This window comes from Lutjanus erythropterus, chromosome 1, assembly GCF_056507025.1.
Source record: "Lutjanus erythropterus isolate fLutEry1 chromosome 1, fLutEry1.hap2, whole genome shotgun sequence".
Taxonomy (NCBI): domain Eukaryota; kingdom Metazoa; phylum Chordata; class Actinopteri; order Lutjaniformes; family Lutjanidae; genus Lutjanus; species Lutjanus erythropterus.
Genome location: NC_139317.1, coordinates 29,386,373 through 29,409,223, shown reverse-complemented (window position 1 = coordinate 29,409,223; position 22,851 = coordinate 29,386,373). Strand labels below are relative to the sequence as shown.

Here is a 22,851-nt window from a genome sequence, read left to right as displayed (position 1 = left end):
CCTTCCACTGCTCACACTAACAGACACACGCACTTAAAGACAGTAAACTGAATTGAAACAATCACTCCACACCAGAAGTAGAGAAGTATTCAAGCTTTACCATATTTATCAAAGAGCAGTCATCAAAAATAAGACATTCTACATACATTCATCAGAAAATAGCCTATGTGTCAGACGGTGGTTGCCATAAATTTAATTAAACAAGCCTATTAACATTTCCCAAAACAATTTTAACAACTCCAAACCACTGTGCAAGTCTTTTTTGTTTCACACTATACAACAACCCCATGACATACAAAAAAAACAGTCCAAATCTGATGGCAATAGTGTACAAGTCTGTGCCTCTTTCACAGAAACCCCCCTCCCAAATCCACTGAAATTTTAAGACTATGGCATAGGCAGTCTGATTAAATGATCAAATGCATTCCAGACACACTTAAAACTTCAAAATGAACATAATTCTTTAGGGTTTATTTATTAACTTTATTTGGAACATAGCAAAAGACTATATACAAATTTATCAGTAGAAATATCTCCACTGGGTTGGTTGCTTTTCTTCTTAAACAGAAAAAACAGCAGGCCTCGAAATCTTAAAAGTAAACAAAACAAAAAACATACTTAAAATAAAAGAGAATGTAAATAAAACCTCTTCATCGGAGGCAGGTTCAGTTCAGTCTCTCTGGTTTTATTAATTGGAACTTCTACAAGCCCACGGATTGCTTTCCCTTGTGCCATTCTGTGTCCAGAGATTTAAGCGGATTACGAGGAGCGTCCAACACAAAATGGCCACAGATACAATACCAAGTGAAGTCGAGTTAGTACGAGCGGGACATGTGAACTCTAAAAATATAGTCCTCTTTCACACTGCTATCCACCAGTGTGTTTTGCCCAAAAATATATTTTCATGCCTACATTGCTTTGATTTTATTGTCAATATACTGTGAGGCGTTTGAGGAAATAGGACCATCATGAGTTTAGGCAGACACGTTTTATTTGACAGCTCCTGGTTCAAATCTTCTGGTGGCTGTCTGAGGTTCACCGGTTAAAACCACCACCGACCTTGCTTAGAGCTTCTTCCTCCGTGTGACCGGTTTTGCGAAAACCATTATACGTTTGCGTCGAAGGTTCATGCTTGAGGTTGGTGCCTCTCCCTCCTTAATCCTCTTCAGCGCTCGTGGGAGCGGCTCAGCTGGGCTGGGCAGAGGAGAGATCAGCTCCACCTCTGCTACGGGAGGAGGCTCCGAAACCGTTTTGGATCTGAAGGAGAAAGAAGAAACCAAAACCTGAGCAGAGTTTTTTTTTTCTTTAGCTCAAACTGGGGCAATATGGACAAAATCAAATATCAAAATATTTTTTGACCAAATATGTCAATATAGATTTTGCAACAATATTCATAGTCATACACTAGTATGACTATTATTTACTCTAGTGTCTTACATACACCAGTATGTAAACTGAGTTACTGAAAAGTATGTAGTCTGGTATGAGTACTAGCCTAAAATTCAGAAGAAGACGAGGAACTTCTTTTATCCTCAGTCTTTGGAGTCCATAAGGTATTTTTATTTAGGAAACAGGATCTTACTTGGCTGTTCGTTTGCCTGTTCTTCTGGCGACAGAAACACCTGCTGCTTTCTCCACTTCCACGTGATCTTTTTCCGAAGCTACTTCATCCTGGGGAAAAAAAAGAAAAACTTTTCAAACAGCTTCTTGTTCATTATTACTCCCTAAAAATCCAGGTGATAACTCCTGATTTTTCAGTTAAGCTATAACAATTGAAATGTTGCTTCTGTCATTTCAGAGCAGTGTAGATGCGTTTGTTGAATGGCTGGTAACAGATATGAGATAGTTGCATGAAAAACCAAGAAGTAGAAACAGCAGTAAAAGTAATTACAAAACTTACACTGTAATTGCTGCAATGCAACTGATTTACATATAATCTTCTAATATCACACTAGAGTGGTCTCGTTTCAATCTAAAATTACAGCATTTTTACTTCTTTTTCTTTTCATTTTCGAAGAAGAATCCATTAAAACAGCAAAAGCACTTACATGAGGAGCAACAGAAGCGTCTGTGACAACTCTTCTCCTGCTACGAGTGACAGGAGCTGGATACTCTTCACTCGGCCCCGGAGACTCTGCTCGATTAGCTGACACACAACAAAGATGACACACAGTTAAAAAAAAACACATCATGGATAAATGGATGGAGAGACACACGGGTAAACAGACACACAGCTCACCTCTTGTTCTTCTTCGTGAGGGGGAGTAGATGAATGAATTCTCGCCTGGACTAGTCTCATCCTCCTCAGGTTCAGGGACAGAAGGAAGCGAGTGAACCTTGTCGACTGACGCCTTTGTACTCCTCTTGCTGGTTCTTACCATCTTTGTAATAACTACTCCACCTGTAAACAGAGAGTTTTATACACTTGTGTCTAAACATTTAAACTTATTTATAATGTAGCAGACTTGAGGGTGCTCTGATCAGGATTTTGGGTGCCAATCACCAATTGCTGATAGCAGTATTGCTGATACTGATCACAGGTTATATTTGAAGCCTTCTATATCTTGAGTAGCATTTTTTATTTAATTATGACAATATGGAATATTAAGTACAAGTATAAATTAAGTTAAATTATCACAGAGATACTTCGGGACCTGTGGGATAGTTATGATTTCAACATCTAATTATTAAAAATTATGTGGTGAAACAAAGTAATGACAGATGGAAGACAGATGGAATAAATCTGAGTCGTCATCAGATTGGCCTTTACTGGGACCAGTGACCAAACTACAACAAATATTGACTGCTAATGATGAGTGGCCGATCGATCAAAACACCCTTAACTGAGACTGAACAGCACCAAACACCAAAACAATATGACATAATCAATAGATTTGTTTTAAGCTCTGTTGCAATGAGCTTTTGCAATGGCAACATATTAATTTTGCTATTTTCGGTCCATACGCAGCCTCACACATACCTTCCTGCTTCTCCTCCTCATCCTGAAGTCTCTTAATGAGAGCATCTGCGACTGGTGTTTCAGAATCCACCTCCAACGGCGAGTCCAGTAAGGGAAGGTCTTCCTCAGGGTGATCCCAGAGTTTGCTTCTTGTTGGTCGGAGGGAACTGGTGTGAACGGCGTTGCTGTTGAGTTCAGGCTCGAGCACAACGTCACTTTCTTTTCTGTTTTTATCAGGTGTCTGTCCTCTTGTCTTCCTGGCGCTCCGAGGAGGTGTTACAGGAACCAGTGTTACCTATGAGTGTTAGATGTCATCAAAGATCATGAGTGGATGGATCAGGTATAATTAGTGTATAATATGCAATAAAGTATAATTCTTATTTTCATAATTGATTAATCTGTCATTTTCTCTATTAATCGTTTCCTTGTTTGGTCCATAAAATGTCAGAAAACGGTCAAGGTGACACCCTCAAAAGCCTTCTATTGTCCACAAACCAAAAATATTCAAAAGCAGAAAATATTAACATTTATCTGTGAGAGTTTTCAGCTTACTTAACATAAACAAAAAATATCAATAAATAATAAAGAGACACATTTCTGAATCCTTACTTGTGGATAAACATTTAAGGTGATACGGTTGGTTGGTCGAGTCCTCCTGCTGGGGCTGGAAACTTTCTGTTTTTTGTTCTCCTCCTCCTCCTCCTCCTCCTCCTCCTCCAGCAGGGCCGGCTGCACCTCTGGTCGTTCGGTCTTAGTTTTCCTGGAGCTGCGTTTGACAGGTGATGCAAACACCTCCTCCTGTTCCCTCTCTTCTTTCAAGATCTCCAACGGTGCTGGCACCACCTCGCTGCTACTCACTGTCCTTCTGCTGGACCTCCTCGGAGTGGTTGCCTGAGTGGTCCCGTGTTTGGCTGGTGTGGTAGACTTGGAGCTTGTTCGTCGAGAAGCTCTTGTATCGGTGACCTCCTCTTGTGTCTCTTTGATTTTGACTTCTGTGGCTGTGGACACCTCCTCACTAACACTTTCGTTGCTCCTTGTTGAAGTGGCCCGCTGCGAGGCCCGCCGCCTGGCTGGAGAAGATGCCTTGGAGGTTGATGCAGCTGTGGTGTCATTACCCATGGCCACCGCTGCCTCCTCCTGGTCGTCTGCTATATCTTTAGGAGGCTCAAGCTGAGCTTTGCGAGTACTTCTTCGAGGTGTGCTAGCTCCAACTTTGATTTCTTTGTTCTGTTTACTTTTTCTAGGTGTACGACGTGGCGAGGCAGGGGCCACAGTGCTGGTTTCTGCCTCCTCCACTTTTCCATCCTCCTGTGGCTCCTCTGCTTCTTCTGGGGGTGGAGAGATGAAGGTAACTGTCCTCCCTCTCGTTGTTCTCCGTGTTGGGGTGGCAGGAGCTTTCTTTTTCCTGTGAGAAGTGGGAGACTCTGGCAGAGGCTCCTCTTGCTGGCTATTTGACACAGACTTCTCTTCTTCATCAACTTTATCTTTTCTTGGTCTTCCCCTAGTTCTCCTTCTTGTTTCTTTCTCGGTCTTAATTTCTTCCCTGTTCTCCTCATCTGTCTCTGCTGAGGCTTTGTTCTCCTGCTGCTTCTCCTCCACAACAGTCGCCGTCTCTGCAGTGGATACAATCTCAGCATCCATACCAACAGGCCCATTCTCTTCAGGCTGCTCCTGGTCCTCAACAGGAATTGGTTTGTCCTCCTCCTCCTCCTCTCCCATCTCCTCTTCAGCAGCACCCTTCTCCACAACTGCTGGGGTTTCTCCCACTGGACTTGGTTCAGAGACTAAAAGGTTATCTGGGACAGGTTCCTCATCTTCAGGTAACACTGCTAACTCTACATCCATCTGTTCTTTAGCATCCTCTGGCTCATGGTTTGTCTCAGAGTCTTCAGTTTGTACGTCAGCAGGTTTTACAAGTTCTGGCTCTGTCTGTCCATCTACCTCAACACCATCTAAGATGTCCATCTCTTTCCTCTGGTCCTCTTCAGAAGTTTCACCAGAGTGGACAGGATCTTGATAATCTGTACCCAAAACAATAATCTCAGGTTTGGCCACAGGTCCATCACTTGCCTCCACTGCTGAAGTCAGGGCGGGAGGGTCAGAAAATTGCACATCATTCTCCACAGGTAGCACTTCTGCATCTTTACCCCCGTCTTCGTCCATATCCAGCATCAGAGAGAAGTCGCTGTGAGTTTCAGACCTTGGGTCGTCTTGTACAATGGTCTGCGGAAGCTCAGGAAGACCCAGCTGAGAAGTGTCCACCAAGCCATCCTGCCCCATGAGCTCCAGGGGTACCAGGAGAGTGGTAGAGGGCTTGAGCTCCATGTATGATGATCCTTGCTCTTCATCCTCATCTGCCTCCATCCCTCCATCATCTGCCCCGAGTCTCACCATCACCACCTCGCCCTCCATGTCCTCCTCTATCATCTGTAATGGAGCAGGAGAAGTTATTTCATTATCTTTTTACAATTAAAAGGATCAACCACCACCCACTGTAGGTAATACACAGACTATGAAGAAGCACCTCATGCAACCCCACATCAAATAATCCAAAATATCATTTTAATCAATTAATAATTTAGTCTATAAACTGATGGCAGTGTCTTTCCAGGCCATACAAAATTGCAATAAAATATACAACAAAGGAAAGTAGCAAGTCCTGACCTTTAAGAAGCTGGTAGTATTTTTGCTTGATAAATGACTTAAATAGTTAATAACTGATTAATAGCTTCAGCTCTATGTTTGTTACCTTCATCTCTGTACCAGGTGTGATCAGAGAGAACTCCGCAGCCTCCTGCTCTGACAGACTTGGCAGGAAGTGTGCGTGTCCCTGTTGTCCAAAGACAGAACTGGGTTGGAGGGGCGGCAGCCTCCCATTACCCTGGACCTCCTCAATGATCTCCACCTCACTACCAGAGTCCTCCTCTTCATCTTCCTCCTCAGCTTGATCAGACTCCTCATCGTCGTCTTCTTCTTCCTCAGACATAGGGCTAGAAAGCTCTTCACTGTCATTTAAACTCACAACGGCTAGAGGAAAGAGAGAACAAGAAGAAAAGTGCAGTTGTATGAGTGAATGACACAAACAGCAGTGTAAAGCACCAGAGTTAATGTGCATGTGTGTACAATCTTCCTTACAGTGGGAGTCTGTGCCCGTTGGCTCAGAGGATGTGATGGAGGTGATAGATTTTTGGCTGGTAAACACTGGGGGAGCAGTTGCCTGCTCCTCCTCTTCAGCAGCTGCCTCCTGTTCCTCCTCTCCTGCAGGGACCTCCTGCTCCTCCTCTTCAGCAGCGACCTCCTGCTCCTCCTCCTCTGCAGCGACCTCCTGCTCCTCCTCCTCTGCAGCGACTTCCTGCTCCTCCTCCTCTGCAGCGACCTCCTGCTCCTCCTCCTCTGCAGCGACCTCCTGCTCCTCCTCCTCTGCAGCGGCCTCCTTCTCCTCTTCAACAGCTGCCTCCTGCTCCTCTGCAATCTCACTGAGTGACTCACTGGGAGAAAGGAGAACAATATCATTTTAACATGTGAAAACAAAACAATAAATAGATAAAGAGCTCAGGTCGTCCTAAAGAGCACCAGAAATGACATTTATATTGATAGAACTGATGAGTTATGTTCTTTAGGGAAAGTTCATAACAACTCATTTAATCAGATGAATCAGAATCTAAATTAAGAATAGAAGCTTCTGATGTAAAAAAATAAAAATAATTTGGTACAGCCCTATCATACGGAGATTTCTTTGTTCTTACTGTAAACACAAAAAGGGACCTACCTGTTGAGGGACGTCTGGTTCTGTGATGCGTCGTGGATTCCTGAGCGTGTGAGTGGAGACAGATCACTGCCAAACAGATGTCTCTGCACAAACTCGGTCAGATCTGTTAGGTAACACAAAAGAATCGCCTTAGTATGAAGTGATGGCAACCTACACGGATAAAGAATTTCAGAAAAGCAATGTGCATTCACAGTAACAAAAAACATTTTTATGAAGATCTACTTCATAGTTCCACCATTTCGCCTCAGTGTTGTTTGTGTTGAATCAGTACAGGTCTAGTATGAGGTGGTATTATCTTGTCATGTTTTACAGTATAAATGCATATTAAAAGATGGACCTGTTGATTGTGCCAGCTCCTCTTCTGGTTCACATGTGGGTTCAGTGATTCCAGACAGTTTCAGATGTTCAGTGACCTCCATGGATTCAGTGGCCTCTGACTGGACGTCCTGTCCTGTGGCTGTCGCTGGTTGATCCTGAGATTCGACCTCAGCAACGGAGTTTATGCCCTCAGTAACCTGGTTACAAACTAGATGCATACCAAATATGTCAAGTGATGCTTTAGAGCATCATAGCATAGCTTTTGTCTTTGCAGTTCTGTGTTGTGCAGTACTGCTGTGCAGCAACACAGCTCTAACAATAAGAGGTAGAGACACAAATGGAGTGAATTCTGTAAAATAATTACCTTGATTGTGATCCGAAATTGCCTCTTGGTCAGAAGTTGCGGCATCTTCTTGTTTACTTCTTGATGCAACATCCTGGTCATTTTCCTTTTCAGACTGGACTTCTTCCTCGTTTTCAGCCTCCTGCTCAAGACCAATGTCCATCACATCCTCAAATATTTCGTTTTCCTTTGCCTCCTCTTCTTCCTGATCTAGATCCTCTGATGTCATGACAGGAGTTTGCTTGGTGGTTTGTGAGGTTTTTTCTTCTGGTTCTTCCTCTTTAGCTAGGCCCTTGATGTTCAATGTCACAACCTCATCATCTTCTGCTGGTGCATACCCCTCCTCTCCTTCCTGCTCTTCTGAGAGAGGTGCATCATAGTACTCCAGAGTAGTGTCTGTTGAAAGGACAGACGTTTGGCTGGTGTTGAAGCTCAGGCTGACCATTGCTTGCCTTGCATCTGATGGTTTACTTTCTGCAGCAACTTCGTGGATGGAGGGTGACTCGGCCTCAAAGCACCTCAGCTCCGGTGAGGGAATACCACCTTCTGGAGGCAAGAATTTCACGCTAGTTTGATCCCTTTCCTCGTTCTCATCCTCTTCCTCCTCAGCAGGCTGTGAGGACCAGGTCTTACATGTAGCCTTAGATAGCGAGCTTCTGGTCAGCAAGCTTATTTCACTTTCTGCTGCCATCTAGAGAGAGAGAGTTCAAGAGGAGATTGGAAGAAACATTTTATTAGAAGGACAGAATCAAACCTATCAGCTAAGCAAAGAAGGAAAACAGGTTTAGATACAGACCACTACGCACAAATAAGGCAGCAGTTCAAGAGTAATCTGATTATTTGATATTACTGGATTTATTGCTCATTGTACTCCTAAAATTACCAAATAAAAACGTATAACTAAAGTATAACTTAACTATACCTCTTTAAAAAATCAGACTTAAAAATCATCAAATGAACTGCAACCTTGTAAACTGTGATACTGACTCAAGAGAAAACACACAAGAAATATTCTTTGGGTCAACACAACACTCCTACTAGTGCTTGGTCTTACCCCATTCGTCCATCGGACACCCTTCTCTGGTTCAGGAGATTCTGCCTCTTCGATGAAGGTGATCCGGCTCTCTTTGCTGCGGAGTGGGGGGGTAATGGAGCGTCCTGGAGAAGCAGAAGGGGTTGCCACGGGTGTGGGCCTCAGGCTGCTGCGCAGGATGGACTGGGGAGTGAAGGCTGAGAACACTGGGCCAGAGGCAGCCAAGGCCCGAGCACGCTGAGAGAACAAAAACATGATAAGAGTGAGTAACAAAATATCACAATACAAACTATATAATCATATATGCAGGTTTGACTTTTTGGATATTTGGACAAAATGAAGGATTAAGTGTCTGACATTAACTTCCTTGAAATTCTTAAAAAGAAATAAAAAGCTCCACTTTTGCCTACTCACCTTGACAACCTGTGGTGTTTGCAGCAGACTGAGTTCAGGGGCCTTGCTGGTGCTCTTTGGAGAAACCCAGGAGCTGGGAGGTCTGGGAGGACTGAGAAGAGGACGAGGGGTCTGACAGGAGGGGTGAACCACCAAGTCCATCAGCCTGGGTCACATTTAAGATGAAGATGGAATGCAAAACGTGACTTAGATGCTGTCTTACCAGGTGAAGTATAAATGATAAGAAAAAAATTAAAGCAAGATGAAAGGTATGCTTCACAGAGGGGCTCAACACATAGCTCTTATTACACTACCTTGACCTTCGTTTGGACGTCATGGTGATAGGAGTTCCCAGGAATGGGTCAGGAAGGGCCAAGGAGGAGGGCTTTGGGCTCTGAACATCAGTTGATCTGGGGCTGGCAGAAACAAATTGAAAAAGGTTAGAATTTAATCAAATAAATCAAAACTACTGAAAATAATCTCAAATTTTTGTATTTTGTGCTCACCTCTTGGCTGGGGAGGACTGTGGTGTAGCTCCTTTGCCTAACCAAACCTCATCGATCTTGGTCAAGAGATTATTGATGAAACCAGCCCTTGACATCACCTTATCACTGGCAGAGCGCTTGGTGATGGTTGACAGCGGCTGCGGCCGAGAAACTGGAGAATAGTGTGTAAAAATATTATAAATGTTTGACAAACAGTGTTTTTAAACTGCTATTAAGATTGAATTAAAACTAAAATAACATACACTCTTATAAAACAGATGCTGTGGTTGCAAACAAAAAATGAAAGCCTTGAACATAATATGGAGCCATACTTAGGAACATACTGAGTGAGTGATGAATACAAGTGCGGTTTGAGGACTCTCTACTAACATTTTAAAACATTTTATCACCATGAAAAACCTTGATGTTACCATTGGAATAAGTTTTAAAAGACATTAATTCAAGTTTAGCACCTCCTTACCTTCTCTGTGGATGGCAGAGGGATGCTGGTAGGGCTTTGCTCTTTCCATTGCCAGTTTCCTCTGGACTCTGGGCAAAACTTTGCCATACTGATCCAATATAGAGTTCCTGGTGTTGGACCGCTCTTTCAGCTTTGGGTCTCGCTCATTCTGGGAATAAACAAGCAAGGGAATGTGGTCACAAATCTTATCCCTTCAGTATCATCTCTATATAATTGCATGGTGACAGAAATTTCATTTTTGGATATTGTGGTTCAGAGTTTAGTTGTCAGAATATAATAAGTATCACCTACAAAATATTAAAATAATGCAGTGATAATTAGTGTACTAGTTTGTATGTGTATGTCAAACATACCACCAGGTTCATTTTGAGGCTGTGGTTGAGCTGCAGGGCAGGAATGTAGTTGGCCTGCTGAAGATAATGAACCATCAGCAGTTCTCTGTTCTGGAGACCCCCTGTACCCTGAAGAAACTTCTCCAAACATTCCTGAAACACAACCCCAAGAACCACGCTTTAATCATCAAGTTCATAATCGAAATGCAAAAAGAAAGATTACGCTACAGACAGAGTAATTAAGTGTCAGCAAATCAAAAACAGAAAAAAATAATAGAAAGACAAATAACACAAATATCAGTGTCCACCAATCTAACCCCGATTTCACTCATCTCGCTCCTACCTGCTCACTGAGGCCCAGAGGGAGTTTGAGCAGCTCCTTGATGAGGCCCAGCTCCTGGCAGCTTTCATACAGGAAGCCCAGGAGCTCACCCATGTTGAGGCGATTAGAGTGCTGTCGAAGTAAAGACCACGCCTCTATGAGACACCTGGGAGAAGGGCACACAGACTCATTAATAAAAGTAAGATAAGATGTGAAAGTTAACTGATAAAGAGCTGCCATTGTTCTTGTTTCCAAAAACAAAAAAGCATTTTTCCTGTATACGTTTCACAGCTGCAACATTTCAACATTGTTGTCAACTTTCACTGAGTTTACATTTAATATAAATGTTTGTGCTGATGTTCTTGCCCAGAGAAATAAGTTCTCTCCCTTTTTTCTTACCTGTTGTATAACAATACAGAGAGGCAAAGTTTGGCCTGGGAGGTGGAAGAAATCGGGGGCTTTGTAACATGGAAGTATCGAAGTGCCACTGAGTGTTGGCCCTGGCACATCAGTGCTTGCAGTACCCGCTCATGCTGCCACTCAAAGTGACACTGAGAGGCAGCTGGATGCAGGAGCAGCTCGAATGAACTCTGATCAGGACAAAGAAGGAAGATAGTATCATACAGAGAAGTCACAAGCAGCTATGAAGCTGCATTTCCACTGTAAATGCAAATACTGTTATTCCATTTCCATTCCCTTTAAATACAATAGTGCTATTTTGCCTTGCAAAACCTCTCTGTATATAAATTTAGGATAATATAGTCAGTGAAAAGTGTGTGTGAGTGTGTGTACCCCATGGTCATGATGGTCCAGCAGCCAGAGTCCTTGTACTAGTTTCACCAGTCCAATAGGGATGGCAAAAGCTGTGGGGAAAGACTCTACTGATGCTCCCTCTTTATTGGGGAAAGAGTACATGACATCCAACAAGAGGTAAATCACCTGGAATAATGGGTCAAGGCTCATAGATGCAACAGGCTTCATTTAGTCTATCAATGGGAGAGTTTAAGATTTCCTATCACAATAAGAACATCACATTTACAACTAAAACCAATGTTACTACATTGCAAAATGACTGAGCTATCATTTAACACTAGAACTATACATCCACAGGCACAACATTTCTTGCAATCAAGCAAATAAAAGGGAGGGAAAGGAAAAAAGAAGAATAAGCAATGATTTCACAAAAACTACTGAAGCTGGCCAAGGCAGACATGAACATGACTTGGCATTATTAATCAAAGGATACAATTGCATGTTTGGCAGCTTCATTAATGTTGTCCAGTAGATAAATGTCCAACAAGGCCTGTGGATTAGAAGGTATAAAATCATTTTTTTGCACATTCAAGAACCATCGTGGCAAACTGAATTTGAAAAATTATGTTAAGACCAAAGATAAATGTTAAATGCTTTACATGCAGTGTAGGTGGTGGGTATTGCCCTGTCCCACCCTCATCCCTCTTCCACAGGTTGGTCAAGCGCTCACCACACTGGCCAACCAAACCATCAATCATCAGGCAGTCTGCACACCACTTGCCCCTGAGGACACAATGGCAGAGTGTCAGCTTTAGATCAACTTAGAGCATCATTATTAAAGATGGTCAGATGCAGTCCTGGACTTGTAATACATGTCAAAAATTTAATTACTTTCAAGCAAATGCTACTCACTTAGCCAGCCTGGTGAGCTCCTCTCTGCGTATGGTGTAATAGTTGCTGATGACTGAGTGAGTGTAGAAAGGTCTGGAGATCTGGAGAGCGTCATCATCTGGTGGGAAGGGCAGTAAAGTGAAAGAGAAAATAAAATTGAATACAGTAACATTGAAAAGACCTGAACCAGACACATTTCTGCTAACATTAACCAATGTTTGTTTACAGCACAGAGACTTCTAACTTGTCAAATTCCCCCAAAATCCAATTCCAAAGAAAAAAGTAATTTGTCCTTTGTGCCTGGAATGTCTAAATTTTATAATGACTCAATGCAGAGGTGATGAGTATGTGCAGGAATTGATTTTTCTTTTTCTTTGGAATTACACCTGACTAAAGGCTTTCTTCACCATCACTCTACATTAAACAATGTTTATAGGTTAAGAACATATTTAGGTTACTCAGGTCAGTGACCTAAAGATATTCAACATGCATCCAACTTGTTTACTCACTGACTCTGAGAAATTGTGTTGTGTGAAATTGCTGGTAAGGTTTCCCAGGAAAAGTTTAAGCTGGCAACACTTTACCTGATCCTTCAGGCAGTAGACCAGTACGACAGAACCAGAGCACCACCTGAGCGTACTTGGAAATCAGACTGGACACCATGTTCTTGTTCATCAGACCCAGTAGGCCTACAAAACAAATAAAAAAATGGCCAGAACCTATCAATAACTACAAATGACTTAAAACAACTCCTGCCTTACTTGATGAAGCTGATCAAAGAGCAATTGATTATAGGTCAAACCATGAAGATATGAGGTGCTAGATATCATTTTACTGACATCAACACACACACAAAAAAAACAGTAGCTAGGGTGTTTCATTACAGTTAAGCACAAACAGGAATTGAAACAGTGTTTGTGTGTTGGCTGAACCAAATCCCACTGACATCACTGGGAAATATGACACTTGCATATGTGACGTATCTGTGTAGATGCTGCACCTTTTTGTGTGAGCTCCTGAGCTTCACTGAGCAGGCAGTGGAAGATGGTGCTGAGGTTACCGAGCAACCTCTGGCTGTGCTGTAGCAGCTGCAAGGTCTGAGGGTCTGTGAAGTTGGATGAGCTGTCAAACAGTGGTGCGCCTTGGGAACAGACACAGGAGGAACAGATTTACAAGACATATTTATTTAGTTATTTGAGACAAACTTGCAAACAGCACAAAAATGTGAAGAAATATTAGGAATTTATATTACTTAAATACTGAATAATTTACAACATCCATGATGTAAGGTAGCTATTTGCTATCCTTGATTAGATTAAATAATACTATTCTATAAAAGTCTGAGTTGTCATCAGTCTGAAGGGATAATTTACCTTACAAACAGGTTATACAAACATATCTGCCCCTGTCTTAATGGTAGTCCATACATTTAAAAAAACAAAACAAAAACAAAAACATTTAAACATACAGATGCCATCCAGTTCCTCCTTGGTCTGGACTACTTTGTTCCAAGCCCAATCCAGGATGTAGCGTAGGTTCAGTGCAGAACCTGGTTGTTCTGTTGACGACGGGCAGGAAAACAAGTATCAGAGTAGAGCTGACTGCAAGGCTGGCAGCTGCAACATGTTTGGCTTCATCTCATAAGAGCTTTCTTAAGTCTGTCTACAAAGAGAGCAACACTGCACCCATGACAGTTGCTATGTGGTGAGCATGGTCATTGGGTTTGGGCAAGCAGTTTGAGAAACAATTTGACAGATATTCTGTTTATGACTCTTCACCTTCTGCAGTCCACTGTTTGATACAGCCAGTGATCATTCCCAAGGAGCTGGTCTCCACCGCTGTGGACAAGATGGCATCCAGCTGCTCCTCCTGAGGGTCGACACCAAGTTAAATATACAGATTACTATCAAATCTTCAGAATAAATATATGACTTTGATACTGTGCATTCTTTTGCACCAGATGAACGTTTTTCTTTAATGTGAACTAAACAAGGCAGAACAAAGAAAAAAAAAAAAGGTGGCTTTGTGGGTCTGTGTAAACAAGTGCATGTGTGTACCTGAGAGAGGCTGGAGGCCTGGGTGTCAGCCAGGCGAGATGAGAGCAGGCCGGACATGAGGCAGCGGGAGTAGCTGGTGGAGATGATGTCACTGGAGCAAGGAGCAGCTTTCTTCAAAAAGCTCAGGGTCTGGTATTAATGACAATGTTGAGGTATCAGTGAGGTGTAAAAGAAATCTACTTTTTATTTTAAATCATATTCATCAGCCATAGCAATAAACATATCATTTACTGCTCATCCCAACACAAAAACACACAAGGAAAGCCCATGTAAAAGTGTGTTTGGCATTTATATACAGTCACACACTCAGTTCTTGGAAGTGGCATTTGGATTTAATGCAATGAAATTAATGGAGAGGTGAATGTTTGAATGATAGAAAAAGTAACAGAGGGAACTTGCCTCTTTCTGATACCCAGAGCAGGTTAAGTGCACAATTCCGGAGTTGAGCAAACAGGTAGCATCTGTAAAATGAGAGGGGAAAAAACAGTTGATCAACCTTATTAGTAAGATTATATTTCAACTACAAGCCTGGGGATGTTTGCATAAACAAATTCCTGAGCAAACAGAAACCACAGCAGCACACAGGAGCCTGGCCAAGATAACACTGACCTAAAAGATAATTCAATATTACATTTTTATCATCTCTCCACATGATATCATATTGTAGTACATACAGTGCGTTCACCTACCAAAGTTATACGTGGTGGGGTTAAAGTATTGTTCTGGTGGGGGGCAGGTGAAGGGCAGGCCCCTGCTCAGGCTGCGGTCGTGCACCAACACATCCAAGAGGGCGTGTGAAGACACCATCTGTACAACTGGGTCCAGAGACCAAACTGCCAGGTAGGGACAATTTTGAAGAGACTCGCCAGTTCTGAAAACAACGCACAAGTGCAAGTGAAATACAGAATCACAGTTAGTGTCAAGCAATCATTACATTAAGTGCAAGAAAACAGGAGACAATGATTACTTTATTACATGCACCACTGTTGTTTAGTTAAACCACAAATAAGGATTAGACAAGCAACATCACTATTATTCCTTTTTGTACCATTGTTTTGTTATGTAATATGAATAATAATGAAAAAATAAAAAAAAGATACTTGTCAATCAAGTCAATGACACACACACAGGGTTTGTATTAGATCATTATAATATATAGGCTTTCTCCATCTGTGTCATTAACCAAATATTTAAACTATATTACATTTTATGCATGTATAGCTGTTCTAATTGCTGTCCCATGTCTGATGTATTCCTTTATTCATTACATAAAAACACTGTAAAAAAAACAAACAAAAGGCTTCAGAAAACAAGTATTCTCTTTATCTGTTGCAAAATCAGTTCCCACTGTACCTTAGAGAATCTGGCATCTGTGCGTGGTACCAACGGTTGATGTCAAAAACCCCGATGTAGGTAGATGGAGTTCCCTGACCATAGGCTTTCACTTGCCAGCTGAAGATGGACACACTGGTATCTGGAGATGCCACTGAAAAGGAGTAGAGGTGTGGGTGAATTAAGAAAATAAAGGCAGGTAAGTAGTAAGAGGGCAAGCAGATACAAAACAGAATAAGACAGTCAACGTTTAAGACTATGACAACATTGGCAATGTCAAATTTATCTGGAAATACTAAAAACCTGCCCTACTTAGTTCCCTACATACTCCCATCTTCCACAGGTAGTCTTAGGGGAAGAAAGCAAACCTTCATTCATGCTGTCATCCCTGTCAGGATGGGGTCTGAACTTCTCAATGGTCTGGCAACTCAGCAGGCGGGTGTTGGTGGTCTGGGCCCTGAGAGGGAAAGCTGTGCCACTTAACTCCTGACTGTAACGTTCCTCACAGTACTCCAGACCCTGAGTGAAAGGAGAACAGACCAAAGAAGCTGACTCTACAATTGATTTAATGGAACTGACACAGGACCAGCATTGTAAAGACAAGAAATAAATACTATTGTAATCCCATAGGCACCACAGACCTCATAGAGGATCTTCCCAGAAGCTAGACACTTCCTTTCACTGAAGGCCAGCTGCAGCAGGCGGAGGCTGACCATATCTCCCTCACTGTGTGGGAGTGAGAGGAGGTAGAGGAAAAATAAGAGCTTGAAAAACGAATAAACAAAAAGAAAAAAATCACTTTGCCTGGATGCAGTATGTGTTATATGTTACAAGCCTTACAGGTCCTGAGAAGACTGGACAGCCCAGAGGTAGCAACAGTTCCTGGGGTCATTTTCTGGCTCCTGGAAGGTGAAGGCATGCACAGGCACCCTGCCACCTTCTAACTGGGAGTGGTATCTACACATGGCAAATCAAACAAACAAACATCTATATACTTACAGTGATTTGAAGAACATTATAATTTAGCATTTTTTTTTAAATCAGTGGTATAAGGTTACGCATTTTCCATCTTCCCCCACTTTCACAAAAGATTGAAGAAAGAAGAAATACAAAGACTCACTCCTTCTTCAGTGCCTTCATGTTCCACAGCTGTAAGTATCCATCAGAAAATCCCACTGCCAGCTGGTTAGTTCTGGGTATGTACTGGAGAGCTGTGGCTCCAACTCCACTTGGCCCATTCAGCTGGAGACAAAGATGTCTGCCCTGTCTGGTGCTGACTTCTCTAAGCCTGGGGATCTCTGCAGGAGATTTGGTGACTACCTGCAGGTCTGGGGACAGAAAGTAAATACAAAAACAGAGGGTTTTAGATGGGGCACCTACAATGGACTTGTAGGTGTCAGTTCATAATGATTTTTCCCCAATGCTTTTCCAAGACATAGTGGGCAGAATAGAGGAAACTAATTATTTATTCTCTCCCAAATTAGTTTCAGAGCAGTTTGTAAGGAAGAGATAACAAAACGGAAAGAACATGCATACGCATGCCAACACATGTTAAACCCAACACTTCCTCACCTGAAGCCTCCAGTTCACTTTGGCTGCAAGACAGGTCATCGAGACAGAGGTCGACAAGCAGAACATGACCGAGATCCGTTACTACAGCGGCAATGCCAAAGAACCAGCGCAGACTCTGGTGGAGATGCTGGGTCGAAGTGCTTGCTCCGCCATAACTCACTAACGGTTCGATAGCTGTAATCTAGATAACAGAGAGGGTTGGAAGAAAAAAGAAAGACAGGCAGTGCTCAGATTTCGATGATAGAATAGGCTGCCAAACACTTGTACCATGTAAAAACTAGCTATAACTTAACATTTGATATTTATTTATCAATCATTATTTAATACCTACTGACACAACAGTGTGCTAATGTGAAGTGACTAACAAATACTTAAAACTAAAAACCACTCTTTAAGGAATAATGTTTATAGCAAGGATGTAAAGCTAGCAGTGAGCTGGCATCAAGAAATGTTTGCAGGCTGCAATTTCTGCCAAAGGAGGTGCCTAAACATTGGTATGGGCTGGGTTCATTTCTTTTTTGTGTTCATTGTTAAGACTGTAGCATCATTTTCTAGGATATGTCTGGTTAACGTTGCCTGCAAGGATTCTCTTGATTTTTTTTTTTCATTTGAAAGACAAAGACACAATTCTTAATGTGAAAAAAAAGATCGAATTCTTTTGAGAAATGTCTTCTGTCAGGTAAACCAGTGTCTGGCAATGCAATAATTTTACCATTTAGATTCAAAGCGTAATACCTAACAATTAAGAGCCGACGGAACCCTGGTGTACTGCCAACTCACCCTGCCTGGTATAACCACAGCTTTGACTACCCGTGACAGTCCCAAGTCATAAAGACACAGCACGCTGCCCTCTGCTTCCTCCAAGCCAACCAGCAATCCAGACCTAGAAAATTAAACTTGCTGAGTTAGCATTTGATATTTTCTCAGCATCATCATTAACATTTATCTTTAAAAAATTCTCTTTGAACAAAATTCAGAAGCAGTTGTCGATCATCACTCATCACAAGTTTGGCTAATAGTTATTTGAGAGTGATAGAGAGACAAAGTGAAAGGTAGCTCTGACCGTTTGAGCCAGCTGAAGTCCCTGGCAGCAAGGACACTGGGTTGGTGCTCGCCTCCACCACTGAAGCAGTACGCAGACAGGCGTTCTCCTGTCACTGCATGGACAACCTCCAGATGGGGGCCACAGGCCAGCCAAGCCAACCCGCTGCGGCCTTCATACACACATGAGGAAAAAAAAGGTTATAAGATAAAGGATTATCACCAAGCTAGGCTCAATTTTTAAGACTTAAACAGCTCATGAGATAACAAGTCACCTGCAGCCAGCTATTTAAGCTGCTCTTAACCAAGTGATTAGGCAGGAGATTTAAATGTCAGTAAATTAATGACTTTCATGTTTACAAATAATGCCAAAAAAGGAAATCATGTTCTCCACTTAGTGTTAGAAATTATTTCATATATTTATTTTGCTCATTAAGGGAGTAGTCTCTAAAACTCAATTTCTAGTGATCATTGATCAGTAAAAACAGGCTTACCGACAGTGAATTTCCCATGTAGCACAGAGTCAAGGGTGATCTCATCCTCCCCCAGAGCGTCTATAGTCACTCCTGGGAAAGGCAGCAGGCTGCTGGTGACTTGGGCAGTCAGGTCATGCATTGTTCACTGTATAAACAGCAACATGTGACATAGAGAAACAGCAGTTAGTCCATTTATCCTTCACCAAAAGTTCTTAAACAATACCTTGAAATTATTGCTAGTTATGTAGTCAACATTTTCGTCAGCGTCCCCCTGACCATAACAGTTTCTCTTTTATTACACATTAATAAGTCAAAGTAAATGAGAACCTGTAAAACACTCTCTCTAAAGCCCTCCTACTCCATAAATCCACTTCAGGCTTTATCTGCTCAGCTGGGGTTTACAGTACAAAAGAGGTCTTTCTTTCAAACACACAGTTGCACCCCCAGTTGTCAGGAAACATGCTGTCAGCAAACTTGCTGACAACTGGGGCTGCAACTCCGTTTGCATTCTAATCAACAACACCACATGACATACTGCTACACATCTGTTTACAGATGTGAATTCTGATAAAGTGCTAGAGTAAACACAATTCAAATCATTTGGTCAAAAGAACCACGTGAAATTTCCTTGTTTAATCCCTCTCCAGACTGAAAGTCATTTTTTCCTTTTACAGGCTAAGGACAACAAAAAAAGTTTAACTGTTAAACTAAATCAGGTGGCATTGCTCCTTTAGTTGCACCTGTTTGACTCTGTTCTTTTTAAAGCGATTTCTGAATAAAGTTTCACCTTTCACGGATCGGGTTTAAACATTAACATTTATTTTTATGCCATCAGGCTCAAGAATTTGTCACACACACACACACACACACACACACACACACATTTAATCACACAAAATTAGTATCATCTAGAAACATTTCTGCAATATATTCTCATATGTGATGTCTCTGAAGCAATTATCATCTCACCTTATGTTTATTTCAAATTATTCTTGATATGTTGTTACCATTACTGTCTCGTTAGTGCTCCAAAAAGATAACGTTATCTCCAGCAGTGAGGTATACACGGTGGTGCTTTCAAGGCCATCTCGACATGAGTGGAAATGTGTGAGTTTCACAGTGTGCAAAATTGGACACAACACTGCCCTCTGTGACCACTCTGTAAAACACAGTGGATTCAAGTGAACTCCCGCGCAACAAGCCTGACTACGCTGCCACATGCCATGACGTGAGACTGTAGTCTTAGACTTACAACAATTAGGCTACCAACTAGTTACACAAGCCCAATTTATGAGAGGTATCAACCAACCGTTTCAGACTATTGACAGAGGCAAAGATTTCAAAACAGCACACAAGCTGATTCAAATGACAAATCTAGCTTTACCAAATACATCTAGCGCTCACGTGTGTCATTATTTGCCGAGGTAAATATATGAATACCTATAAAATGTCTAACTATCACGCCTTCTTAAACCCCAGAACAACTTTCAAATGTAATCGTAAGCCGTATGTGACACTATTTAGACTTTGAAGATATTTAAAAATTAGTCAACAGGCTAATGTTAGCTCGTTCATTAGCATCTGAAAAGCATCAATTAGCTTCATCAGCCGCAGTTGTTAGCGTCGAGCTAGCTTGACATAATGTAAACAAACAAGTGATCGCTTTCTTTTAACAATGTAAGGCACAGTACAGTTAAATACAGGCCACAGTAACAGCATATTTAACTCATCCTATTATTATCTGGTGCTGAAAAAAGGACTTTTAGCTGCCTTACATACACTTTCCTTAGTACATTAGCAGGCTACCCAGTTAGCTTGCAAGGTCAAGCAGGATTACAGTTTATCTGAGTTCACCGTTTATGTTAAGCTAGCTAACCGAGCCACATGAATACATGAGCATTAGGGGGTGACAGTTATTTCGCGTTGTGCCAGCTATTCAGTCATTAAATCTGTGTTAAAACAAACTGGCCAAGAAGCCCATGGACATTTAACGCTGAAGTTAATTTAATCACTCGGAGAACAGATAGTTAAAACAAAGTCAGGGTGGCTAACATTAGCTAGTCTAGCCTGAGGTACGCTGTTAATTTCGCTACCGTAACGTTAAGCTATAGAGGTTACTGGTGTTATTGTAGGCAATTGTAGTTTACGGCTGAAGTTAGTATTTGATCAGATCCAACACAACACTATAATCTTGTAGCCGGGGCGACAGGTCTTATTTGAATCTGTGAATTTAGCTAACGTTAGGTCTTGCTTTAGCGTTAGCTGGAACTGTGCAAATGCACTGAAGTGTAGTCTGATACGAAACTAGCTAGCTGGTAACTACTGGCGAGATAACGGAACAGTCGGTCTTCGTTAGCAACAAGTTACGTTCGTACTATAAATCTTCTCAGGGATTTACACAACACAAGCGAGTTTAGCGAGCTAGCCCTGTTAGCTCTCCTCCAACTACGCTGTAAAACGTGATGCAATGTGCCGCTAGCTGCTAACGTTACCAGCATTAACATCACACTACCTGTCAGATGTTGACGGCTTTAACAGAGCCACAAATGTTTTGCTTTCCTTGACGAATCTCCCGGTTTCTTTCCTCCTCGGTCATAATCCGTTCCTTTCCAAAGTACAACTCATACGTAGAGCCTTCAACTGCCAGCCAAGTATGAGATGCTTCTCCTGACTTCAGGCTTCTTCACCTCAGAGCGCCATTTCCACGGTGGGAAATTTGCTCCACGCGCTTCTTCTTCGTCGCCGTTAATTCTGGCAGAGTAGACACAGCGACGGCGTAGTGCTGCCCTCCTCGGGTTGGGCGTAATTTCTGTATATTCGCTTTGGGCCAAAGTTTTAGGTCCCAGTGTCACACCTTTTGTTTTACCTAGATCTTTGTTCGCAATATTATGTGATCTCTAGACCTGCCAGCCCCAGTTACACAACTAGGTTAAGTGTACAGGTGTATCCAATACAGTACAAATAATAATACATTTGTTTGAATTTTTGTGAGTAAACCCAGTTGGAAGTAGGTCAGGACTTTAATTGGCATTTATTTACTACTAGTCATTTATTCTCATAGTTTACCTATGTGTATTTCCATTTTTTAACATAAAAACTATGCACTTCTCAAGTACTTAAGTCACATCTAGAGTCAATCGTGTTGTCATACGCAATTAAATGTGAGGATTTTATGCTACCAATTTTTAGAAGAAACGTTACACATAGTGCAGATGTAGGCAAAAATGATCATCTTTATAATAAGTTGTGATGGTTTTGTGTTAAGCAGTCTCAGAGCCAGATGGAAGAATGCTGCCCAGTAGTATGGTCATGGCAGCAGATAGTCTTGTACTGCAAACAGGAGCAGGATGAAAAGACTGGCAGACAGGTCATCAGACTGATGTTGTGTAGAAAAGTTACAATGATGTTCTGACATCAAAGATAAATAAATAAACAAATCAGGTCTGAAGTTGACCAAAGCTGTTTCAAAAGAAAAATGATCTACTTCAGGTGGTGAAAAGGAAGACTGACCTTTAATAATACCAAAGAAAAATAAAAGCTGATGCTACAATGATTACCGCCCTATGGTTTGTTCTCATTTCTCCACTCTCAAACTCTGGTTCTTCCTGTTGTGACTAACATAGCTGCAACAATTAAACAATTGTCAACTACTCAATTAATAGCAAATGTTTGAGTAATTTTCTAAGAAAAACAAGTCAAAATTCTCTAAGTCCAGCTTCTAAAATGGGAATAATTTCTAATTTTTTGACTTCTATGACAGTAAACTGAATCTCTTTGGGTTGCGAACAAAACAAGTTATTTGAGGACGTCATGTTGCACTTTTCACCATTTTCTGAAATTTTATGAACCAAAAGGTTAATCAAGTAAATAATCAACACATAATTCAACAGTGGAAAAAAACATTGGTTGCAGCCCTGCTGCAGAGGTCATATTACAACTTGCTACATCCAAAAAAAGACTACAGTGTGTGATAACATTATATTAGGCTGTATGAAAAGTAGCCAATTCCTTTTTAACAAGGCTATGCACCTTCTGTAGACAGGTACAGCCATGGGCTCACACTGCAACGACACTTCACTCTCCATGGGAAAATTTCAATACTGCTCATTTATCATCCACATTCATTTTATATGATTTACCTGTCTGAAAGTACAGAATGATTTGTAATAAATTTATAGACTGACAGCAATTCTTTCCATGCTGTATGTCAGAAGGCTGTCAGAAGTTCCCGCAGTGGTTGTGCAGCTGGGTTCCTCTATGACTTGGGGTATAGTGTTACGATGATAGGTCGATG

General features: G+C 41.7%; 1 protein-coding gene across 1 annotated transcript; it reads right to left on the bottom strand.

Moving 5' to 3' along the window:
- Positions 1-78: 78 nt before the first annotated feature.
- ahctf1 (AT hook containing transcription factor 1) lies at positions 79-21,292 on the bottom strand. The gene is made up of 40 exons (XM_084719242.1): positions 21,070-21,292; positions 18,576-18,702; positions 18,104-18,254; positions 17,821-17,923; positions 17,041-17,221; positions 16,589-16,796; positions 16,309-16,425; positions 16,110-16,194; positions 15,837-15,987; positions 15,490-15,622; positions 14,826-15,007; positions 14,536-14,597; positions 14,137-14,265; positions 13,858-13,948; positions 13,548-13,637; positions 13,080-13,220; positions 12,664-12,768; positions 12,101-12,197; positions 11,848-11,971; positions 11,682-11,738; positions 11,228-11,374; positions 10,835-11,025; positions 10,457-10,601; positions 10,135-10,266; positions 9,782-9,929; positions 9,322-9,472; positions 9,130-9,231; positions 8,837-8,981; positions 8,444-8,659; positions 7,411-8,080; positions 7,066-7,254; positions 6,729-6,831; positions 6,095-6,447; positions 5,709-5,986; positions 3,569-5,386; positions 2,981-3,254; positions 2,240-2,401; positions 2,049-2,146; positions 1,583-1,671; positions 79-1,257 (listed from the first exon to the last, which is right to left on the bottom strand). Exons 2-40 carry the CDS (start codon positions 18,694-18,696, stop codon positions 1,065-1,067), a joined length of 7,932 nt encoding a protein of 2,643 aa, XP_084575368.1. The 5' UTR covers positions 18,697-18,702; positions 21,070-21,292; the 3' UTR covers positions 79-1,064.
- Between the last annotated feature and the right edge of the window lie 1,559 nt (positions 21,293-22,851).

What these genes read in the sequence shown, in the direction of transcription:
- ahctf1 (XM_084719242.1), bottom strand. Translation starts at nt 18,696, where the DNA reads ATGCATGACCTGACTGCCCAAGTCACCAGCAGCCTGCTGCCTTTCCCA. An exon ending in GCTCTGGGTATCAGAAAGAG is followed by an intron (nt 14,266 to 14,535) that starts GCAAGTTCCCTC and finishes CATTAATACCAG; the next exon opens with ACCCTGAGCTTTTTGAAGAA. An exon ending in TCTGTATTGTTATACAACAG is followed by an intron (nt 10,602 to 10,834) that starts GTAAGAAAAAAG and finishes CCCTTCTCCCAG; the next exon opens with GTGTCTCATAGAGGCGTGGT.